This window comes from Thermobia domestica, chromosome 4 (genome assembly GCF_964235325.1).
Source record: "Thermobia domestica chromosome 4, izTheDome1.hap1.1, whole genome shotgun sequence".
In the NCBI taxonomy this organism is placed as follows: Eukaryota; Metazoa; Arthropoda; class Insecta; order Zygentoma; family Lepismatidae; genus Thermobia; species Thermobia domestica.
The window spans coordinates 259129007-259152917 of NC_137457.1; the positions used below are offsets into that span (position 1 = coordinate 259129007).

General features: G+C 35.0%; 1 protein-coding gene across 1 annotated transcript in view; it reads right to left on the reverse strand.

Moving 5' to 3' along the window:
• Positions 1 to 811: 811 nt before the first annotated feature.
• LOC145683107 (sialate O-acetylesterase-like) overlaps positions 812 to 23911 on the reverse strand; it is a 79071-nt gene continuing 55971 nt past the window's right edge. The window contains exons 7-13 of the mRNA XM_081754467.1: positions 17356 to 17536; positions 15934 to 16028; positions 13292 to 13419; positions 12256 to 12413; positions 10518 to 10617; positions 6511 to 6594; positions 812 to 1359 (exon numbers count right to left, since the gene is read on the reverse strand). Coding sequence (XP_081610593.1) covers positions 1159 to 1359; positions 6511 to 6594; positions 10518 to 10617; positions 12256 to 12413; positions 13292 to 13419; positions 15934 to 16028; positions 17356 to 17536 — 947 coding nt within the window. The 3' untranslated portion in view covers positions 812 to 1158. The remainder of the gene's footprint in view (positions 1360 to 6510; positions 6595 to 10517; positions 10618 to 12255; positions 12414 to 13291; positions 13420 to 15933; positions 16029 to 17355; positions 17537 to 23911) is intronic.

Here is a 23911-nt window from a genome sequence, read left to right on the forward strand (position 1 = left end):
GACTTAGTGAAATTTTACAAAAAAAAGTTGCAATTTAGAACAAAACATGTGGAACAAATAGGTTATTATAAGCAAGGATCTTATAAAATAGAGAATCTGCCCTTACAACAAAATCTTGAAACCTTACACCACAGTTTCGCCACCCCTACTTTGCCAACTCCGCCCAATAGGATCGCAATGTTTTGAACCAACAATCATGGCGGAAACGAAAGTAGCCAATCAGACGATGGCGGAAACGAGAGTAGCCAATCAGATGTGCCGATGCTCGGTTGCTTTTTGGTTTCATCGATTTAATAGGATGACGATACATATAGGCAGATCCTCTATTTATAACATCCTTGGTTACAAGTTAATTTTAGCCATACGAAGATAAATGATAAGACGGTTGATTAACTGTGCTGTAAATACAATGAAGACTTATAATAAAGATTTACTTTTAAAAAAATAATCAAGAATTTTTTTCACGGAACGGTGAAACTTACTAGTTTCTTATTTAAATACAGTAGACTCCTTGCTAATACAGTAGACTCTTATCACCACGGGACTGGGCCCTGAACAACCAAAAAAGTAGGTTAAAGTGAAAATCATCATTTCATAGCTCTTAAATTGTATAGCATCTCTAAAAGAATTTTAAAAAGACTTAAAGTATTAATTATAATTCAAAAAATTTATCTTTCAAAGTCAGAAGTTTCGACCGCAAGCTGATCATCTGACACCCACTTAATGAATACTGTATATTGAATAAAGTGTACACTTTTTATGGTTTATGTGTAGTTACAGGATCCAAACAACATCAAGACAAAAACATAGGTTAGTAGAAATTAGTTAGTTTATTTATTGTTGTACGGTACATTATTGTGGAGCACCAAGCACCAAGCGCAACTGCGAAAATGACATTTCTTGGAAGACGGTCGATTACAGAAAGGGCGCTTAAGGGAGTCCTCTCTTATTATTTTAAAATGTACACATTTTTGTTTTCTATCCTAGCATATACCTATGACTTATATAAACATTTTTCTTTTGTAATTATGGAGGCCATGGCCTCATCTGTGTATTGGGAGATTTAATTCGCATTATATTGCTTTAAAAATCCATTAATTAATCACTATTTGGTTTATCATTTATCTGAAGCGATTGCATAAAACAGGTTGAGAGCACTTAGAGATCCCAAAGCCATTCAGGAGCAGGTAAATTGTATTGGTCGTTCGAATAAATTGCACATTGTTTGTAGTCGCAGGGAACTTCTTGCCATGCGTAGAATAATCTAGTAGCAGCGGGGCAAGAAGATATGTCCACAGTGACAGAGTTGGATGTGGAAGATGAGATAGTAACTTCTGCGTATTGGTTATTGCAAAGTACCTAAAAAAGTTAAAAGAAGAAACATTATGTTCATAGATTCAGTTAAAAATTATTAGTTTATGACAGCGAAGTCATTAGTTTTATGAACAATACTGTGAATGATGTGGATGTTCATTGAAGTTTTATGAGGACACAAACTTGGTAGCTATATAAACGCTACGAAACAACAATTAAGAACAATAGCAATTTAATAATGGATTCGTCAACTTCGATTATGTGCCTGTCATAATAATGTTGTGTACGAAGGTGGTTGTTTTCAACTTCCGTTAAACCCCAGAGGAGGACCTCGTGAGATGGCGAAACGCAGAAAAGCCAAATCGGTTTGTTCGAGATTGCATATTCTCAGTACCAAAATATAGGCCCTGATATTCAATCATTGTAGAGCGGAGAGCATAAAATCACATTGAGTCTAATCGAAGCGTCAGACAAGTGTGAACTGTACATAATGTATTAGATTTCTCGAGGCGAAAGAGCAGAATATAGCTGCCATTCATCGTTGAATTATTAACGATTATGACGGGATCAGTATCAATGATTGCTATGTGCACAAATACTACAGTATAAGCTCACAAGTTCTAAAAAGGAAGAATAGCCAGGGTTGAATGATTCTTGAATTGTCTAATCTTGTAATTTTATGGACCTCAGCAGTCGTTTGGAAACATCGAATTATATTACGTAGTTTACACTTGGAGGGCGCTTCGACTGCTCTCAATATGATTTCATGTTACCTAGTTCATAATGTTTGGACAGCAGAATCTGTCTTCTGGTATTGGGGTGATACGACCTTCAAAGAATAGATTTGACTGATCTATGGTCATCATCTCAAGTGATTCTCTGTTTATAATATTATTTCATTAGATAACATTTTCAGGTATCTTACTCTTCAAAACTTTCGTACACAAGTAACGTCATTTATTCTTTATTTATGTTTTCACTAATAGTATACAGGTTAAAGTGAGAAAAATAAATTAACAAAAACTAATCTTACAAAAATATTTCTATATTAAGCTTTTAAAGTTCCAACAGAAATGAATGGTAAATAATAAAGTTCTATATTTGCTACAATACATGTAAAAGTAAAATACCAAATTGTTCTTGTGGAAATGGTTTAGTTCATATTCGCTAAATAATTTTATGTTTCAGTTTTTGATACCCTGATAAAAAATAAAATTAGCCATAAACTGATAATTTTAGTACTACTGACTGTCAAAATACATGTTACACAAGTATAACCACGACTGTGTCTTTATTTATATAAAAAGATGGGCTAAATTTGAGACATTTTTATGTCATTTTTTCTACGCTTTAAATGGGGTTTAATTTAAATATATATATATATATATATATATATATATATATATATATATATATATTTGATACTAGCAGCGTTCACCCCGCTTCGCTGCGGTCACCCCGGAACGCAATAAACTTTGTTACTTAGATAATTTTTACTTTTTCGCTTTCAAGTGATATGATAAAAACCATAGAAGATTGCAGTAAATGTTAACATTATATCGCCTGTCATTTATGTTAACCCGCCCCGCTTCGCTGCGGTCACCCCGGAACGCAATAAACTTTGTTACTTAGATAATTTTTACTTTTTCGCTTTCAAGTGATATGATAAAAACCATAGTAGATTGCAGTAAATGTTAACATTATATCGCCTGTCATTTATGTTAACCCGCCGAGTGACACGGTCATGCGGGTTGCATATAAATACGTTTATTTTTACCTATGATGAACTAACAAAGGATTTGTACGTTATGGACACTTGAATGGTCAATTATCTCAAGACACTGGTAATTAAAAATTAAAGTGATATGATAAAAACCATCTAGGGTCCAAATCCTAATAACCCCCCAAAAATAAAAGAAATTGGTTCAGCCGTATTAGCGTGATGAGGGAACAAAGGATTTGTACGTTCTCTTTTATATATATAGATAATTTGATTCTATAACATTTATCCAGCTTCAATGTTAAGGTGTTACAGCTTGAAATTCTTTTCATTAAAAATATATAATCTAAGAAAACGCGGAAGTCGTAGGTTTACTAAATATTTTTGACCGAATAAGTTTCTTTTATAGAAATAAATTATAAGAAATTAGTTACTAATGTGTTTCAAACATGAAATATCACACCATGGCTAAGGTGGTTGGAAACTGTAGGCGCTACGGTAAGGACTTCTTATTAAGTTATAAGATATGTGATTATTATCTACATCGAAACTTTCGATCACAACCTGGAAAATGTCAGCGTAAATAAGTTTTAACATATGGATCTAAATTCATTTTCCTTAAGATCATTTTCCTTTATTCAACATCTTACAAAGTCTGTTTCCTAGCAGATGAACAAATAATCTTTGACCTTTGTGTCCAGTAGATTTTTGATAAAAACTTAGAAAAGTAAATTTTCAATATTAATTTTGTTGAATTTTGAAACCATTTCCCATACGAAGCTTCAAGGGTCCTTCGCGTACAAGTTTAAAGTGTAATAATTCTAAATGCAAATAGATAAATGTTCCCTATAACAGTACATTTCAGTTGCTTGGAAACCTAATACAACTCAAAAGGGAATATTTAGTTTAATGAAATATTTATTATATTACACTTAAAGATGTTTTAATGATATTGCTAAATGGAAATAAACTTATTATGCGAGAACGAATTGAATACTGGAAAAAAGAAGGAACGAGATTAGAAAACCTTGCAAATATGAAGTTAATGTATTTCAAAGACAGCTTGCTCTACAACTAAGTCCACAACCCTACATATTAGATCAATCTCTGAGATGTCACAGTTAATGTAGAACATGGGACTATAAATTTCTCGCATCATCTCGAAAAATGAGAAGAGAAAATGACAATTTTCATTTCCACGAGTCTCTTACGCAATACTAGTTCACTCAAGTTTTAGTTCCCAAACCCTGTTTTAGTGTTACATAAGGGATAGTAGAAGCTTGTAAATTAATAATATGATTGTACGAACAAGATGGGTAACATTTGTCTAAGTTTAAAGGGTACGCAAGTCATTATACAATATGTTCCAATCAGGGGTAAAAGTGGAAGTGAAAACGTAGAGGGACGGATGCCATCACGTCGTTCCCCGTACCTATGTTTGCCCATTGTAATTGTTTAGGAAGTGGAGGGACGCCAAAGATACATTTTGGAAATGAAGGAACAACGTTCTCCGCGTTCCACCTCACTTTTATCAATGATTCCAATACTAAATATGGTTTAAATGTTATACAAGTATACAACCGTCGTAGACCTGTCGTGTCTCGGAAGGATTCTAGTAGCTTCTAGGTGAAGTTAAGAAAAATATCAGGCCATAAATTTTATAGATAAATTTACAAATTGAGAAAATAAACTTGGAGACGAGATAAGAAAAATTATTTCGAGAATCGAGACGAAACAAAAAGGAATTTCATGAGAATCGAGACGAGACAAAAACGAATTCCATGTGAATTGAGGTGGGACAAAAACATTCCTTGAGAATTGACGTATTCTGAGATTTCTAGGAAAGTTAAGAGACGAGACGAGAAAATCTTAGCTCCCATCTCCTTTTGTCTCGTGGACAACACGTCACAATTTGCCGCTTCCATTTTCAGTAAAGCATAAGGAAAGAACATAGAGCTGTTAGGAAGGAAACTTGATTTTGATAAAGCTAGTGGTTATACAGACGAACAAGAATATAAATTACTTTGCAGATACACTATTCGTGGATACATGGCAACTTACATATTGCCTACACTTGTTTTGTTCCATTCGTGTATCTTTTCCCTCTTATCCTTTTCTTTACCGATTTACTCCTGTCGTTTTTCATATCATAAGATGTGCTTCTACACATACACTGACCACATGGATATGACTGCACTAGATGGAGTTATGCTGATCTCAAGTTTTCTCTTCATGGATCAGGAGTAGCTTAGAACAGTACATAAATTCAGGGACTTTCAGCAGGAAGAGAAAAGATTTGTTGTTCTTGGAAGGTAACTGTATTGAAAGGAAGTATTCCTTCACGACGGCGAAAGTGCAAAACCTCGAAACTCATCGAAACCAAACTTGGAAACACTGTTATAATTCGAGATAATACTTTAAAAGGTTAGTAAGGTATTATCTCAAATTATAACAGTGTTTCAAAGTAGAAAATATTGAAAGCAAAAAACGGTTTTATCGCTCTCCTGAAAAGTTTGGTTTTGATGGGTTACGAGGTTTTGCATTTTAGCCGACGCAAAGCTATTGAACTTATTTCTATACATATATGATCTGATACTGTGCATTAAGAATTTTTCTGCCCATTACTTAAGTTGTCTGTGCTAATGAACCAAACGAAGTTTTGTACTAAAATTTGTATTAAAATAACATTTAAATTGTCAATTGTAAATACAAATTTTCGTACAAAAGTTCATTTGGTTCATTAGCACAGACAATATAAGCAATGAGAAGAAATTATATCCCATCTGGTAGAATATCTGAAAACATTGTGTCACATATAAAGTTATCACTTTTAGTATTGAATAAGCAAAAAATATCTTTTCTTCCTTTTAACTATCCTTTTTTTTTGATTTCAAATATTTATTAACGTAAGTTTAAGGTATATTTGTATCTGTCCTCAGGATATGACTCATGAAAATTTTGTAAGGTAAATACAATGTTTCAGAAAATATAGTAGTACCCTCCTATAATAGCGACAAAATGCATGCAGACTGATACTAAAAGACAATAAAAAATGTCTATCTATGGGCTAAAGATATACTTTTCTGTAGACGTTGATCTTTACAAAGTGGGAAGAATATAATTATTTTTATTTAACATGTACGAAAATAGCCCTACATAATCAAAACAATGAAATAACAGAGCCATACAAGGGAGTTTCAAACTTCAATGGTTAGTTTACCTCCTGGATTGATTCTTAAAAACATTTTTTCGCTTATTCAATATTAAAAGCGATAGCTTTATATGTTCCTCAATGTGTTCAGATATATTTGTGCAATCAAAATGCTATCTTGAAAAATCTTATAGGACTACATAAACAAATACGAATATGCTGAAACTAAACTTTTGTTGAGTAATAAATAATAATTAATATAGGTCTAATAAGAAAGGAGTAATTACGCTAAAAGATGTGAAAATAAGCTGATTCACTAACTTACCAAAAATCCGTTGTTGTTTAGCACTCTAATATTCGAATCATAAGTAAGGACCAATGAGTTTCCTTGGTTCTGGATATCTGTCACCTGTATCAACCAATCGTCATCATTATTGAAAACAATGTAATGTTTTTTATATAGAAATTAACAAAACTATTGTATTAATATTTCAATGGATATGCTTAATTATAAGCAATTTTTCTTTCTTTCATAATTGACACTTGACGAAACACATGGAAAATAATTGTCAATCAGCGCCGTAACTTAGATTTTTTTGGGGGGGGGGGCAAGCATTAATAAGAGTATTTGGGCCCCCCCAAAAATTGTTTTCTAATTCTTGGACCCCATCTTTCTCTTACTCTTTATGAGTCCCCCTCACGTACTACAAGGTCTGCGGACAGGTAGTTACGACCCTGGGCCCTTTCCATACATGACAAATTAATTAAAGGGAATAATATTGACAAATCTCAAAGTCATACGAATAAATATTATTTCTAGGGCCCCTAATAGTAGAGTTTTTTTCTTTTTACTTAAATGGGCCCACGACTCATTTTCGTTTTATTTACCTTTTGTGTGCTGCTTAGTTTATGTAATGTAGTGAACCTGTTTGATGCTTCATTTATAATTTCATGTTCGTATCGTATATGGAGTAAGAAAATTTTGTATTAAAGTGGGCCGCCCCTCGAAGCGGCGGGGAGCTTCTCTGGGAGGGCAGTTGCTCCTCCTGCCCCCACAAGTTACGGCCCTGTTGTCAACGGTTGTATTAGTTACATGGTTGGAATAACTGATTCACATAGAAAGCTCTGTTCAATATATTTTGCTATATATACTGGTAAATTGCACTGAGTACCTGCGAAATCTCGTGTTAACGTTGTTCTCGATGGGAGCTTGTGTGATTCTGATCCCACGATAAGCTGTAGGAAATTTCTTATGTTGGTGATGTAAGGGACGCTATATTTCAGTCTAACCAATCAACCATCAACCATTTAACGATGAAATACCGTATTACTTTAGAGGGGCACAAACCAATTGACGCAAGCAATTATTTGCAGATCTGTATTTATTTTCAATAAAAATTACAACATAATGTTTTTTTTCACTGTCTTGTTTTAATATATTGTTGTCGTATGAATTGAATAATTGCATTGACATATATGTATACAATCACCCCATATATATATATATATATATATATATATATATATATATACTTTATGTCAAAATACAAGATATGACCAAAGGCAAAACAGGATTGTTCTCATAAATCACGTACTTACAGAATTAGCTCGCCACGATTTCATCACCTTCAAAGTAGTTTCCATCAGTATTCTCATACTTCTGCATTCGATGCTGACATTGCGGGTAACATTTCTGGAACTCAGTTTTTGTTAGGTCCCTCAGAAGTTTCTCCGGTTTCTCCTGAACATCTTTAGCTGAGGAAAATTGGGTTCCCATAATACAAGAATTAACTTTAAGAAACAAACAAAAGCCACAGGAAACCAAATCAGGCTAATAAGTAGGATGATCCATCACAGTAATATTTTGGCTAATGAAAACTGCTTCACAGATAGAGACTTGTGAGCAGGTGCATTATCCTGGTGCAATAGCAATCCATCACTCCGCAACTGTGGCCTTTTTTTCGATTTTTTTTTTCATAAAATCTTGTAATAGTGCTGGTTAACAATTTGACCACTGGAAACCCACTCAACTAGTACAATTCTAAATGCCGAAGAAAACAAGGAACATTGTTTTGAATTTTCACCTTGACATGCGAACTGCTTCTGGTCTTGGGGATTCTGGACACTTCTACTGTATCGAGTGAGGGTTACTTTCAGGGTCATAGGTCAAAGTCCATCTTTCACTACAAGTAACAACAGATTACCAAAATTTGGCTCATTTGGGGTGCGTTCTAGCGTGCCTATATACACATTTTTACGGATTTTTTCGGTCATCGGACAGAAATTTTGTATCAGCTTTCGAAGAAATTTTTCTTATGATCAATTCCTCAATCAAAATGCGCTTGGAAAGACGCCCTGAATATTCCTTATATTCTACACCTTCCGTTCCCTCTAAAAACCGTTTATGCAATTCAAACACACCTGTTCTAAAGAATCATCTCCATCAGCCTCAGTTAACATTTAGAATGTTTCTGTGGCTGATTTCTTGAGTTTCACGAGAAATTTAAAGTTTATTTTCTGTCGAGGCTTCCCCGGCGGGAGCTCATGTGGTTCGGATCCCACGTTAATCAGTAGGTCCACGTCTCATATAGCCTCACTGCTGAACTGGACGCTAAACTAAAATCAACTCAACTCTGTCGAGGCTTCACACTAGATATTTTCCCACCGGAACGCAGTTTCACGTGTTAACTCGTTGGTGCAATATCCCTGACTGTCACGACCGGTTGAGTCAAAATTCACAGCTCGGATATAGGAAGGGATGTGACATGACGCCACTAAAATAGTGGTGGCATACTCCAATTTTTTTGTGCACTCAATTTCATTACTTTTGTGTCACACTTCGTATATATATATATATATATATATATATATATATATATATATATATATATATATATATACCGACAACGTTTGGGAGGTGATTTCTGACACCAAGACAAGACAAAAAGATAGACCAACCTGGGTGCACAAATGCTTCCTTTCGGAGTTATAGGCTACCGAAAACATGAAAAAATTAACTTGAAGGGTCCATAGCTCCTAAACTATGGGACCTACCGTAGTCGGGTTAAGACTTCACTTAGGAACTAGTGTGTGCCCTATCAAAATATCCATGTTTCAGAATCCTGAGGTACTTCCGTAACAATTTTTATAGAGGTAGTTAGTAACTACTTCAAATTATATGGCCGTAGCCAAACTCCCTGTATAAAAATTGTTGCATGAGCATCGCAGGATTCTGAAATATGTATTTTGGGCTAGCGCACATATTAATACCTAAGGGAACTCTTGACCCGACTAGTGCCGTGCCGTGGAAAATCAGCACCCGGGGCGAAAGTATACGACGGGGCCCCATACATATATTCCAAGTAAATTTTCCTTTCTTTTGCCCCTTTTTCTCTCGAATTTTTTCGGCCTCCTTACTTCGGCGCGCGGGCTCATCACCCCGCTCGCCCCCCACGGCACGGCCCTGGACCCGACTACCCCCTCTAACTCCGAAAGGAAGAATTTGTACACCCAAGTTGGTTTATACTTTTATGTTATTTTGGTATCAGGAATCGAATCCCAAAATATGTCGGTGTTGTTTTGAAACACCCTATATATATATATATATAACGAAATGCACGGTGGCTCAGTGGTAGAGCGCTTACATCCGATGCGTGGGCTTCCTAGTTCGATCCTCGGTTAAGTAATTTCGCGGGGATATCATGTCCGTGGGTTTTCTTGGGGTACTCCAGTTTTCTCCCACATTCTCATTCCAAATTCTCCATCATTCACTTCCATCATTCATCGTCGCCCTTTGCATAACGGGCATTATCGTGGGTCGTTAAACTGGAAAACTTAGTTTCATTTCTGCAACGAAATGCAATTCAAGATTCACTGATTTAAATTGTGTACATGAATCACTGGTCAAAAGGACCAAAATTGTAAATTGTAATCGAATACTTATGATTCTTTACAAAATTTCGCTTTAACAAACAGAAACTAGATTTTTAACTAAAATAAAAAATAAGAAAAAAAACATGTCTCGGCTATGTTTTGTAGTGAAAAAAGAGAAGCAGACCAAGAAAAGAAACCACCAATGGTGTGGAAAGAATGAAGAAGATGAGTAGCTCCCGTTAAATACACGGGTACAAAATTGTCGGGTACAAACTTTGATTTAGAACCAGAAATTTTCACATGAGAATTCTACCGCTGAATCTCCGGTTTTTTTTTCCAACTTGTCATTGACGATAAAATACATTTCTGAAATCTCTGAATTTCATAAATCTGATTATATTGAAGCATGCAATTCTTATATGGGAAAACAAAGTCTCAGACATATACGTATTTTCTTACCTGTGGACCATGAATAGGATATGACTCCTGTCCGTATACGATATTGAATGCAGCCCAACTTAGTCGATCAGCAATTGTCTGTTTGTCACGTGGGTGAACGCTGCAAAAGTATGATTGTATTTAATAAAGAAAATGAGGATCATAATCCAACATAAAGAAAATGAAGGGAAAAAGTAGCTTATTAGTGCCCGTATATATATAAATTACAGAGAGAAAGGGAAACAGTGGAAGGCAATTCTGTATTTTATCTGCCATATTTGAATAAATCAAATTAATACCGGTATTTCACAGTTGGTTATATCCAAACTGCAATTATTTCACTTACCTATTGTGATATCCTGGACACTATATAAAAACATTGCTCTTTCTTAATTTCTTGACAAATCCCTTCAAATCTGTTACCCCAGACCAGTGGTATAATCCTATAATCCAAGTTTCTTGAGGTGAGAAAATATTATTATGTAAGGTTATCTCGCAGATGCGCTCTTTATCTACTGACTAGACCTACATTGCATTACAACCTCAGCAGGATTTGTAGATCGCGTAAACAATACGTTTCGACTTTCAGTGTGGCTGTGCATTAGGACGTAAACGAAAATCAACGAACACATTTCACGTTAACCTGCTGTGGATTCAAATGAGATACATTTTCACATTGTCGTATTTTGTTTACTTGCATAATAATTTTTTCTTTCTTCTGTCTTTTGTTTGTTGAAATTCCATCTTTTATCCCTTCTAATCTTGTACACAGTTGCACGACTCAATCCTTCTTTTTGAAAGTGCTTCAAGACTTCAGTGTCAGAGAGTCTGGCATTCCTCAGCACGAAAACTCGAATACGACCACGATTGCCTTCCGCTTTCTACGGCTGTATGTTTCCAGCTGACTGTCTTTTCAGTTGATACTGCCTGTAATCGCATAACATACGGCGGGCGTAATGTATGAAACAGTGCAAATAGTAGTCTGGTCAGATGTGTGTGTAATGAGTAATACGCGTTTAAAATAGTCGTATTTGAATCCACAGCAGATTATTCTTGCATGAATAAATACACACTTTTGTTGTCTTTCATGTGGGAGTGCTGGGTTGACAGTGGAAGTTCAGTAAGTTCGGGTTATACATTAAGCTCAAAGTTCAGGTCTTACGTAGAATAAATGCTTAGGCAGCATGTTAAAACCCAAACAGAGACCACCCATGGGAAAAGATATTGTACCTAGTTCTCTAAAAACTTGCAACATTCGATATATTTTTGCACGGTTTTTATGTTCAATATGTTGAAACAGATGAATATTTGATGAACGTAAAGATTTGACTGAAGTTTCCGTCTGTATATTCAAGTAACACATATAATTTCTTCTTTCACTAATACTCACTAGATTAATTTCTGATAAATATATTGACACTCGTAGAGCTCGGAGATAATTTTGCTTCTATGTTTGCTTCAATAGTAATTTCCGTACTTCAAATATACAATACTGTTAGTAATGTCTTGGAAATCACCTCTGCTACGAAGTAGCTACTTACTATTACTGGGTTTTATGTGAAAATTCAACATCTATGACTCTACTCTAATACAAGAGTTATGACTCGACTTGTACTCTTTTGAAAACAAACAACTGGAAAGGAAATACTGCTTGAAACTTAATTCAAATAGTGCTTTCCTTACTTGCCAAGATACTTCTCCATTTCTGTCTATGATTAATATTCTCTACATTTTGTACCCAAATTATCAAAATACTTACGCCCCGTTTGGAGAGTCTACGTCTTCCAGATCAAAGGATGCCGCCATGAAGGTATCTGGCATATCAGCATTAGGTGCATATCCATGATCAGCTGTTTGGTGCCATCGAAGATATGCCCAATGATCACGACTGGGTGGATTGCGATTGAAGGTAGCTATCTAGGAGTAATCAGTCACATAATGTCAAAATTACGTTTTTCCTCGTAATTAAATCCACATTTTTAAGAAGAAAATATTTTGATATTTATGTCTTTGAAAACAATACACTTTATATAGTAAATTATGGCAACACAAGGGACAGAGGGGGTAATGTAATATTTTAGAAATAATTGTATTGCCTCTGAATTTGTTTTTAATTGATTACAAAATTAGAAGTAATAAAGCGCTATTTTTCGATAATACTGTAGATTAATCAGGTTGGATTCCTCAAGCCAGGAAATGGAAACACATTCATAAATTTCTTTATATTTAAGATATTCTTCATTCTTTAACTACAATAGAAATTGCACCTTCTCCATCCAACATGAATCCATAATGGCTACGTTATGGGTGAATCCGTACTTAACAGGTTAAAATTTCATTAACGTATTTCTACGTAGATATGAATGCATCTTGAATTTCAGCTATATATATATATATATATATATATAGCAATATGAACACAATGTATAGGATTATGTGAAAATATGCAAATAAATTACGAGCTGATTACTTTAAAGTATTCTTGATGCAGGAAAACTAAACACATTTAAAGTTGCCTCTTAAATGTTTATAAAAATCACAACCACAACATTTTTCTGCAGAAATTAAAAAAAAAACACTAATATTTGTAGAAAAATGTAACCAATCAATATCCAATGAACACCTAATCAATGTCTCCGATGCTGATTCTTTCATATTATGTTATGATAAATTTACTATAAATTCTTCTAAGGAGTCACAGCTATATAATTAATCAAATATAGCATACGCCATTAGCACAGAGTGATATTGACTAAAATAATTGAAAATACTAATTAAAAATAAAAAAAAATTACCTGAACAAATCCGAATGGGAATGTAGGCTGGTTACCTTGATTAGAAGCATGGAAAGAATTTGTCCATGAAGGGATCATATGAGTGAATAAGCAGGTGTAATTAGTAGAGGAATTAACATTGGATTCACCTGGAAAATTTACCAAAATTTGATACATGTGTATTTAGTATTAAGATGTGTTGAACAAAAATTCAAAACTATATGATTTAACTATAAAGTCTAATGTGGTTATTTTGCTTATAATACACATTAAAATTTGTATAATGTACTTTCAACTGTGTAATAATGTATCGGCTTTACTTTACATATTTATCGGACAATAAGGTTATGAAGGACGAGATCTACTATTTATGTACCCTTCATGTTACAATTTCACCGAGCTAGGAAATTAGTAGACGCATATACCATTATTCAAGATTACCTCATACACATACATTCCTCCAGAGCTCCTCCGTGGCTGAGCGGTTAGCACAAGCGCCTTTGGCGTGAAAGACCTGAGTACGATTCCCGGCGGGAGTTCATGTGATTCGGATTCCACGTTAATCAGTAGGTTCACATCTCATTTAGCCTTGCTGCTGAAAGGGTCGTTAAGCTCAGAATCAACTGAGCATACACTCCTCCAAAAGAATTGAAATGTAAATAGTATGAATTTCAATGTAACGACTGTCCGATATGAGTATCATTATCTTTTATGCACCATAATAGTATATACACCATAATCACCATCATATGTTGAATATTGTTGGAATAAAAGAAATTCAAATTCTCTTTGAAATGAATATACTTTTACTTTGTTGCAAAAAACATTTAGCTTTAAGGCACAAAAGTTGTGTGTAGTTGTTTGAAAAATCATATTTACTATTAAACACTATTTACTATTTACTATTGATTAAGGAAGGATATACAGGGTGTCTCAAAAGACCCCTGACAAAGGGTAACTGTGTTATTATCAGACTTACAACAAAATGTAAGAGGAGAAACCGTCTCCAAATATGATGTTTTCAATCTAAAGTGAAGGATTTTTTTTTTAATCGGACGAGCCGTTTGGGCTGTACACTCTCTATACGCTCAATGTTAAATGAAAATGCAGCGTTGCTATTTACCTGGACCCACAAGTGAATGAAGCTACTGTCTTTTACGCTGCGTGTCGATAGCGAGCCAAGCATCCATTTCACGTCCATCCACCTTACTCTTAAAAAATTTATCCATCTCCTGGTAAATAACAATTGGGCGCATACAGAGTGTACAGTCCAAACGGCTAGTCCGATTTAAAAAAAATTCTTCACTTTATATTGAAAACATCATATTTAAAGACGGTTTTCCCTCTTACATTTGTTGTAATTTTTATAATAACAGAGTTACCCTAAGTCAAGACTTTTGAGATACCCTATAATTGTACGCAATTTTTTTCAGAAATATAATTCTAAGTTTTTGTATGACTTACACAATGACGATTTTTAAAATAAATCATGATTATGTTGAGTAACAGTAATGACAGGATTAAGAGTGTTTATCTTACCGCAGTAAAGTAGAAATTGAAATATGTATACCAAGAAATGTTTAATTGATGATATAATGCATTTGAACAAAATACCGTAAAAGCAACTACACTGTAAGTATTTAGAAACATTTAAGACTAAGCGTTCGTATGGATTATCTTTTTTTACTAATAGATACACTATTTTACGAAATATCTAAATTACAGATGACAGGAAGAAACAGAGTTTTATAATGGAATGGCATAATGTCTAAAATATACTCCTGAACATTAGTATACTTGACGACTGTAAACACATACCTATCCGAACAGTGTAAATCGTGAAGGATTTGTGAACTTTGATGAACATTCAGTTTTATAGTAATATTTATAAATTGATATGACATTTCGTCATTATATCATTATGGAACATACGAAGCTTAGATTTCCTCAGTCAACGCAGATTTTTATACAAATTCTATTTTACTATTTCAGATGACTGATTTTCCAAACACCTGCTATACAGCAAAAAACCTGAACTTCAGAAAAGTAACTGTTGTATTTATGTACTATGTGCTACATATTTAACTAAAGAAAGTTTCATATTCTATGTACAAATTAAAAATAATATATACAATTTTCTTTGTCGATGAAGGTATAAGAAAAAAATTAAAATAATATATATAGCCTTCTTCTGACTCCCAGTTTGGAGCACGATAGCACAGTGGTAGAGATTTACCTGTCCTTTGAGGGCCTGTGGTTCAATTCCATGCAATGTGAGTTTTAATTTGTGGTTGCAACATTATGTCCGTGGTTTTTCTGGGGGTTATTCCACATTTTATTCCACCAATTCCTTCGTAATGGTTCACTTTCACTAATCATTCGTCTCCTCTTGCCTATAGAACATGAAAGTGGGACTAAAACTAAAAGGATCCATTCTGTTTAACACTCCCTGGCGACACTCATGCTACAGAAAATATTACACGTTCACTCAGAATTTTGAGCTTTCTAACATAAATAAAGCCGTTTCAATTGGATCAATGTGAGATATACAAGCACTAAGCGGTGGATGTGTTAGTCAAATAAACCAAAGTGTAAGGTGTATGTGTCACTGAAGATTCACTGTTGGTTAGAATAAATTGCACTAAGATTATTGAAAGCATTACCTTGATACCAAATAACTCCCCTGAATGTTAATTTCAGAAGAGGATGAATCATTGAATTCCATAGAACAGACGGCGAATGTTGATCAATACGAACTCTGCAACGCAAAGCAAATTCATGTACAATAAAAGTATTTGAAAGTAATTTTCGTAAATTTTTTACAAAACGGAAAAATTTCGAGAACAAATCACGGTTTAATCTCAAGATAAAATAATATTGTCTCTTTCTTTTGTGATAGTTTTAAAGGAAATGTGAAATACTATTTAAAATTATGTTATAATATATATCGGTATCTAAAATTATATATATATTACTAATTAACGATTTAACCCATTGATTTATATAGGAAATCATTTTTCTTTTCTTTTCTTATTCTTATTCTGGAACCCAGTCGTAGGGTTTTATTTGATGTTAGGTAGCCTTAGAGCTGTATTCCTTATGACACTTTATTTGATATACGTAAGATATAATGAATATGCTTGCTCGATGATCTTATTTTGATTGATAGTCCTTATCAATGATATTCCGTAGGATCCTTGAAACAATTTAGTTTGAATGGCTTCTACAATTTTGTTATCATTTGTTGATATACATAAAATTAAAATTATTGAAGCATAGATGCTTTAAATAGATATATATATATTAGGTACATCATATTTTGTTTTACGGACTGGTCTGAACAAATTATTGATTTTGATGTGAGATTAAAATTAATAAAGTTTTATTGTATTTCTTTTTCTTGATATGATCGGAAAATTTAAATGATTTCTTCTCCAAGTCATATCCAATGTTTCTTGCTTTGCCAAAACGCATTTGTACTATATACAAATTTAATAGTACTTAAATCACATTTTAGTTGTTAAATATTAAAATTATATTGACAAATTTTAATTTTCACAAAGGAAGAGATATTTAAAAGAGATTTGAAAACGGAATGATTAAAACTGAACCATTATTTCCTTAAATTATTTTTAAAAATGATGAGTGGAAACACTAATTCCTTTGATTGCATCTATTTACGATTTTTACTAGATATTTCAGGCACTTAAACTGTAGCCTTGTTCATAAGGAAAGTTATTCAAATTAAGGTCTAATCTCTTTATGAACCAAATTTCATTTTAGATGCAAGAGTTCATATATAGGCCAATCATCATTTTTAATAATTTAATTAAAAATGTATCAATTTCAGTTTCTGTGTAACTGAACATCAACATTTCATTTTATGGAAAACAAAAGAATAACTCCTTATGTAAATTAATAGGCTAAACAAATCAAAAAACGACAAAGATATTCAACATCATTAAACACATATCTACAATGTACAGGCACATTACTATTTGTGCCGTATACATAGAATACTATTTTTTGCAACCTGTATTAGATAGAATATTTACTAAACGAAAAGAAGGAGAAACATTTCTTACGATTTCTTGTTGGTAGTTGGTCTCGAGCGAACATTACAAGCTTGCAACACTGATGGCGGACTCCAAGATTCAACGAAAGTACCACCCCAATTGCTCAGCATTAGTCCTATTGGAATTTGAAGTTTATCATACAAGCGTCGACCGTATAGGAAACAAAGGGCGGAATAAGTTGGCAACGACGCTGCGAAGGATAAACAAAATTGAATACTTGTTTGTTTGGAATTAACTTTGAACATTATTTAAATACTGCACTTATCTAAAGATAAAACACAAATTTTTAATAGAAGTACTCCGGATTAAAATGCCACAATCTGAAATACTTATATGTAGTCTGTAACGCAATTTTCTTCGGTATTCTAGGTGGTACATGCTAGCTTAACTGTAAAAATTGTAAGAAAGTAAGGTTATTATTAGTATTTTAGCACTACTTTTCCTATTTCAGGTGATAAAAATGGCAAGCAATACCGAAACGATGCCAATTGTATGCCAGTATCCCGAACTGGGTTCCATTGTTGTGATTTTATCATTAACTGACGGGACCAAATTTTAACGTTAAACACCTTGCTGACTTTGACGAAAAGTACAGCTATTTTCCAATGACCATAGATTAGAGGTGAATTGTCCAAAGTGCATAAAACAAGCAACATTATACCAAGAATGGACCACAGAATTATAATGTGTATGATATATGCATATTGCAGTCTAATATTGTGCAAAACATAAGACAATGACGTTTTAAATACATCAGAGAGTGTTACTTGAAGACTATCAAGAATTATTTCGTCAACTAAAACTTAACGACAATTCCGCGACGTGCATTAAGGAGATTCATCCGATACCATCAGAACTAAGGATGGAAAGCTGATTTTTTATAGATGGAATCAATTACAAAGAAGCATAGTGGTCGTCGGTCACGAACATTTGAAGAAAATATTCAGCGCATTGCAGAGGCATTGCAAAGTTGCCCAACAAAATCCACCTCGATTTCCTGACATCACTCTTGTCAATTTTTTTTCCTGTGTGGAAATGTTATGGACATGGTTTATTCGAAGAAAGAGACAACTATAGATCACTTTTGTTAAAGGATTACACTATTCATTTCCATTAAGACAGTAACACCACACATTTTATAAACAATCTGGTTTGAATTTGAGAATCATTGCTTGGACGCATGTAGAAATATACTAAATGTATTTTCACAGAAACTTTATATATATATATATATCTACGAGGTGTGGCTAGAAAAAACAGACTGATGCTACAAATTCTTTTATTGGACATTTTGCACACTGGGAACTCTGCACACTGGGATCACCTTCAAAGTACTCCCCTTCACAATCCTTACATCGTTTCATACGATTCTTCCATTGTTGGAACAGTGTTGTCAGACATTTTTTGAAATCATGTTCTGACATCCGTTGCTTTTCTTTTCACAGCTTCTACTGTCTCAAACCGGGCTCCTTTCAGGGCTGACTTCACAGTGGGGAGTAAAAAAGTCACACGGAGGAAGACCCGGCGAATATGGCGGGTGATCTAACACTGGAATGCCATGTCTAGCCAAAAATGTCTTAACTGATAGGGCCATATGGACAGGAAAATTGTCTTGGTGCAGAATCCATGATTTCGTTTGCCACAAATCAGGTCGTCCTCTTCTTACTCGCTCACGAAGGGCTGTCAGAACATCAAGATAATAATGTTGGTTTACAGTTTGACACTCGGGTACCCAATGAACGTACACGATCCAACAGATGTCCAAAAAAGAATCATAATGGCTTGGAATTTCGACTTGCTCATTCGAGCTTGCTTTTGGAGTGGAAAATTCGGGCTCTGCGAACGCATTGATTGGTGCTGTTTCAGAATCGTACGTGAAAAACCACGAATCATCACACGTAATCACTTTGTCTAAGAATGTAGGATCCTTTTCGATGTTTGTCAAAATGTCAGTACAAATGTTTTCTCGAGCTTCCTACTGTTCCAATGTCAGGTTTATGTAATAAAACTTACCAAATGTTCGTTTAGTCGATATGTTATTAGTCTGGGAGAAATATTTATTGTAGTATGTTTGACCACACAGACTAACATGTTTCCGTTTTATAATTAGGATGTCCTAAGATGTAGAAATGTTTCGTGGAGACTTCATTTAATAAGATTTTTCGTTTCTATTTAGAAAAGAATAATAGTCCTTTGTAACTTTCTAGTAATGTACTGTATATACATCAAATTTCGTAATTCCTTGTACCACAGGAAAACTGAAATAATCCAAATCTTGAAGATAAGTATAAGGAATTGTGATGTAGAGGCTAACGAACGTGGACATTTGTTCAATTTCTGGCAAAAACCTCTGATATTAGTTCTAAACAGTGATTCGAACAAATTAAACAGTAGGTCCCATCTCATATAGACTGGATGCTGAAAATGAAGAATAAACTCAAATGAATTGAATCCAATCGAATATTAGTGCTAAAAGATTTCCTGTTGCAGAGCTATACTACAGTGGCACAGTTAATATTAATTTTTACAGATATGTTTCAAGTGCCTAGGTATATCCTACAATACTAGTACCGGGTAATGAAAAAAGTGTCAAAGATGAGGTATGCAGCAATCGACAATCGACAAATTTCATTAAGCCTAACAAAGTGATGTGGTTGAGTGTAAATCCTAATGCTTAATCTTCGAGAAGATTTAGGACAATAATATTTTGTGTAAACCTAAAAATAGATGCCGAACGATAAGCATGCCACCTTCATATGAAACATACCCTCGTATGAAGCTTTCCATGATGACAGTAGCAAGATGGCCGTACATAGTGTGGTAAATAAGATATACCCTATAATTATGATTAATACTTTTCGCTTCTGGGCATTGCTATGCAAATTTAAGCATCCTCTTAGTTTAGTGCATTTTTAAAGATGTATATTAGGTTGTAAAGAAAAATGTAGGCATGCGAAATAGATGACAAAGATGAGACGTGTTTTTTTTCTTTTCTCAAAGCAAGTACCGCTTTGAAAATCGTCCGGTACAGCGCTGTAGTCGCAACTCGCACATGCGCACTGTGTATCTACATCTGTTGGAAAGCCACAGGCGCCATTATGGAAACATTCGCTCATGTTTTACGTTTATTTATTAGTAGTTAAAATGCCTCCGCCGACTGTGAAATACGCTCTGTAATTTTTTTTTTTAGTCTTAACCGCTTAACGGTTTTACCCGAATTATTACGTTCAAGGGTAATATGTAAATCTTGATTATCCCGAGTTATTACGTTGAAACTATATTTTTCCGTTCGAATCTGTATTTAAGCGAAATGTTTCGTTGTGAGAAGAGAAGGTGCAGGCAGCAAATCTTAACAAGCAAATTAACCGTCTTTTGTTTTGGCTTATTGACTTTTACACCAGGCGGCAGTGTATTACTCCTGCAGTACCCGAAATATTTCGGGATAATCCCGATTGAATGTTTTCACGTTTTAAATAGCCTCAACTTATAAGACGATAGAAATTTTGCCATGATTCTGTTCAGGACTTAGCAGATAAAGCTTTTGTTTAAATAAAACATTTTTTTTCAGCACGCAAATTCATTTAATCTTACAATTATTTTATTTTCAATTGTACCCGAAAAACTGGATAATCCAGAAGTAGTATTTTGAGGGGTTATAACTTTCGAAATTTGGTTCTGAATGACAATTAAAATAGATCGTGTTAGCACGCATTTATGATAGATTTAAAATATGAAATAAAATAATATGACCTTTTTGGGACGTTTCTCTAAAATAAATTCAACCGTTAAGCGGTTAAAGGCCTGACTGAAATTCATCGTCAGATTAGTGAAGTGTATGGAGAGAACATTATGAGCGATGGAATGGTCCGGAAATGGGTTAGAACCTTTAAAGATGGCAGCACTACTGTTTATGACGAGGAACGCAGTGGATGATCTTCTTTCATCACTGAAGGCTTGGCGCAGAAAATTGACGAAAACGTGAGGGCCACGGTGGCTCAGTGGTAGAGTGTTCACCTCTGGTGCATGAGGTCCTCATTTCGATAGCAGCTCGCCTCAAGTGAACTTTGTGGTGGACAAACACCCTGTGCATAGGTTTTCTCGGCGTTCTCCCGTTTCTTCCCACTTTCTTCATACTACCATTTCATTCATTTCTCATCATCACCATGTCCTTTAGCTTGGTCAACATAACCATGGAATGTAAAACTTAAAGATTTCATTTTATTTCGTTTGAGGAAAACGTAAAAGAGATCAGACGCTTTACCATTTCATCGTTATCTGATAAGTTTCCTCAAGTTTGAAGAAATGCTCTCTATGGATTGTAACTCAACGCTTAAATTATCAAATCGACCGTATTGCAGTTGTCAAATCAGGTGGCAGACTTCTATGAGGATGGTATTCAAAAGCTTGTTTTACGATATGGTAAGTGCCTTAATATTGGTGGAAACTGTGTAGGAATTTAGATTATGGTACAGGCTTTTATGTAACAATAAAATAGTTACGGAAAGTATACTTGCTTGTTTAATTTCAAAATGGTACTTAGGGGAGAAGTGCCGATTATCACACCCCTTCCTAATTCCGTACCCCGTTGGATTTCGGCCAGGGAGTGCTGCACTCTGGTGTTAACACGTGTACTATAATCGGCTGAGGTATCTACTCTAGTAGACGGAGTTTCGCCGCGCTGTGTGCACGTGGAAGAAAAGCACGAACTGTTGTAATTTTGGTGAAGGCCAAAATATTTTGCAAGATTGTCGTCAACGATATATTCTGCAGTCAAAGGTATGATGTAATCATATAATTAGTCCATAAATGGTATGTATAACTACCTAGTTATAGTGTAAAGTGTATATTGCGAAGTGGATACCAAATGTGTTGGTAGAATTAGGCGCCATGTTAGCATGCCCACTTGTGCCGAATATCGCACCCTGCATATGTTACAAATACCGCACGGGTGCGATATTACGAATAGCACTTTTCACCTTGGAATGATGTCACATAAGGCTGTACAGGGCATGTTCCGTGTGGGTTGTGCCGAACAGGATATAGATAAGCTAGTTTCCATTAGGTTAGGGCGGAAACCAACTCTTGGGTACAATCTGGAAAGTGAATTAGTGAGGTATTGTGTAGATATGGAATCTGTGTTTTTTGGTTTAACGGCCAAGCATATCAAACTTTTAGCTTTTCAACTCGCTGAAGTCAATTCCGCATCCATTTCCGAAGGACGATTAGTCAGCTGGTGCTAAATGGTTTCGTGGCTTTATGACTAGCAATCCAAAGCTCACTAGGAAAACATCAACCGACAAGTTTTGCTAGACTTAAGGGGTTCACTAAAGAAAAGGTTAATGCATTTTTTGATATATACGAACCACTGGTTGACATTGTGTATTATGATCCAACAAAAATTTACAACGTTGACGAAACAGGCCTTACCATCGTCCAGCACAAAACAACAAAGGTGATTGCTCTTAAAGGGAAAAGGCAAGTTGGTTCAGTTTCGTCCGCGGAACGTGGTTCCCTAGCCACAGTGGTTTCATGCATAAGTGTGTCAGGGCATTTTGTGCCACTCCTTATTGTATATCCTAGAAAGAATATGAAGCAGGAACTTCTGGATGGTGCCCCTTATGGCACCATCGCTCATTGCCACAGCTTAGGCTGGATACAAATTGATAGTTTCCTTAAATGGTTCCAGAAGCAGTTCTTAACGAACGTCAGACCCTCCAAAGATAATCCAGTTATTCTTATTCTGGATGGCCATTACTCACATACGAGCAATGTTAGGTTGCTTCAATTGGCACGCGAGAATGGTATTCACATTTGTTCTTTGCCACCAGACACGACATATAAATTGCTACCTCTCGTCAGAGCTTTTATGCAACCACTGAAGACATATTATGCGCAAGCAATAGAGACATGACTCAAACATAACAAACACAGAGCAGTTACCCACTACGAAGTTGCAGCATTGTTTGGAGAAGCTTACAAAAAGGCTGCCACAATTGAAGTAGCTGCCAATGGATATCGAGTGACTGGTCTGTATCCCTGCGATCGCAATATATTTCCTGAGCATGAATACATTGCTGAAGCAAACGAAGAAGTCAGCAAGGAAGCAGCAAACGGAGGGACTGTGGCTTCCATACACGTGAGAACACTTAGGCCTACATCACCAACAGAAGACCCCAAGACATCTACAGCATTAGGCCTGCATGAGTCACCTGCTGCTCACTCTTCAACGACTTTTGAAGGCAGTTATTTAGGAAACACCGATACGTTCAACCAGTCTTCGCATTCTTCAAATGGATGCACCTCCAGTGCATCGTCGCTCGTCTTACCATCGGTTGTAAGTCCAGTGCCTCATCATGTGCCTAATCCTGGTATGTCTAGAAGAAGACGAGGTGGTTCTGCTACTATTCTAACTAGCTCACCACACAAAAATAAACTCACTGAAGATTTGCAACGTGCATCTCAAAAAGGAACAGTCAAACAAAATGAAAAGAAAGCAGCAAAGCGAATTGGAAAGGACACACTTTGTACAGAGAATAAACAAACGTTAAAGAAGGGGAAGAAAACA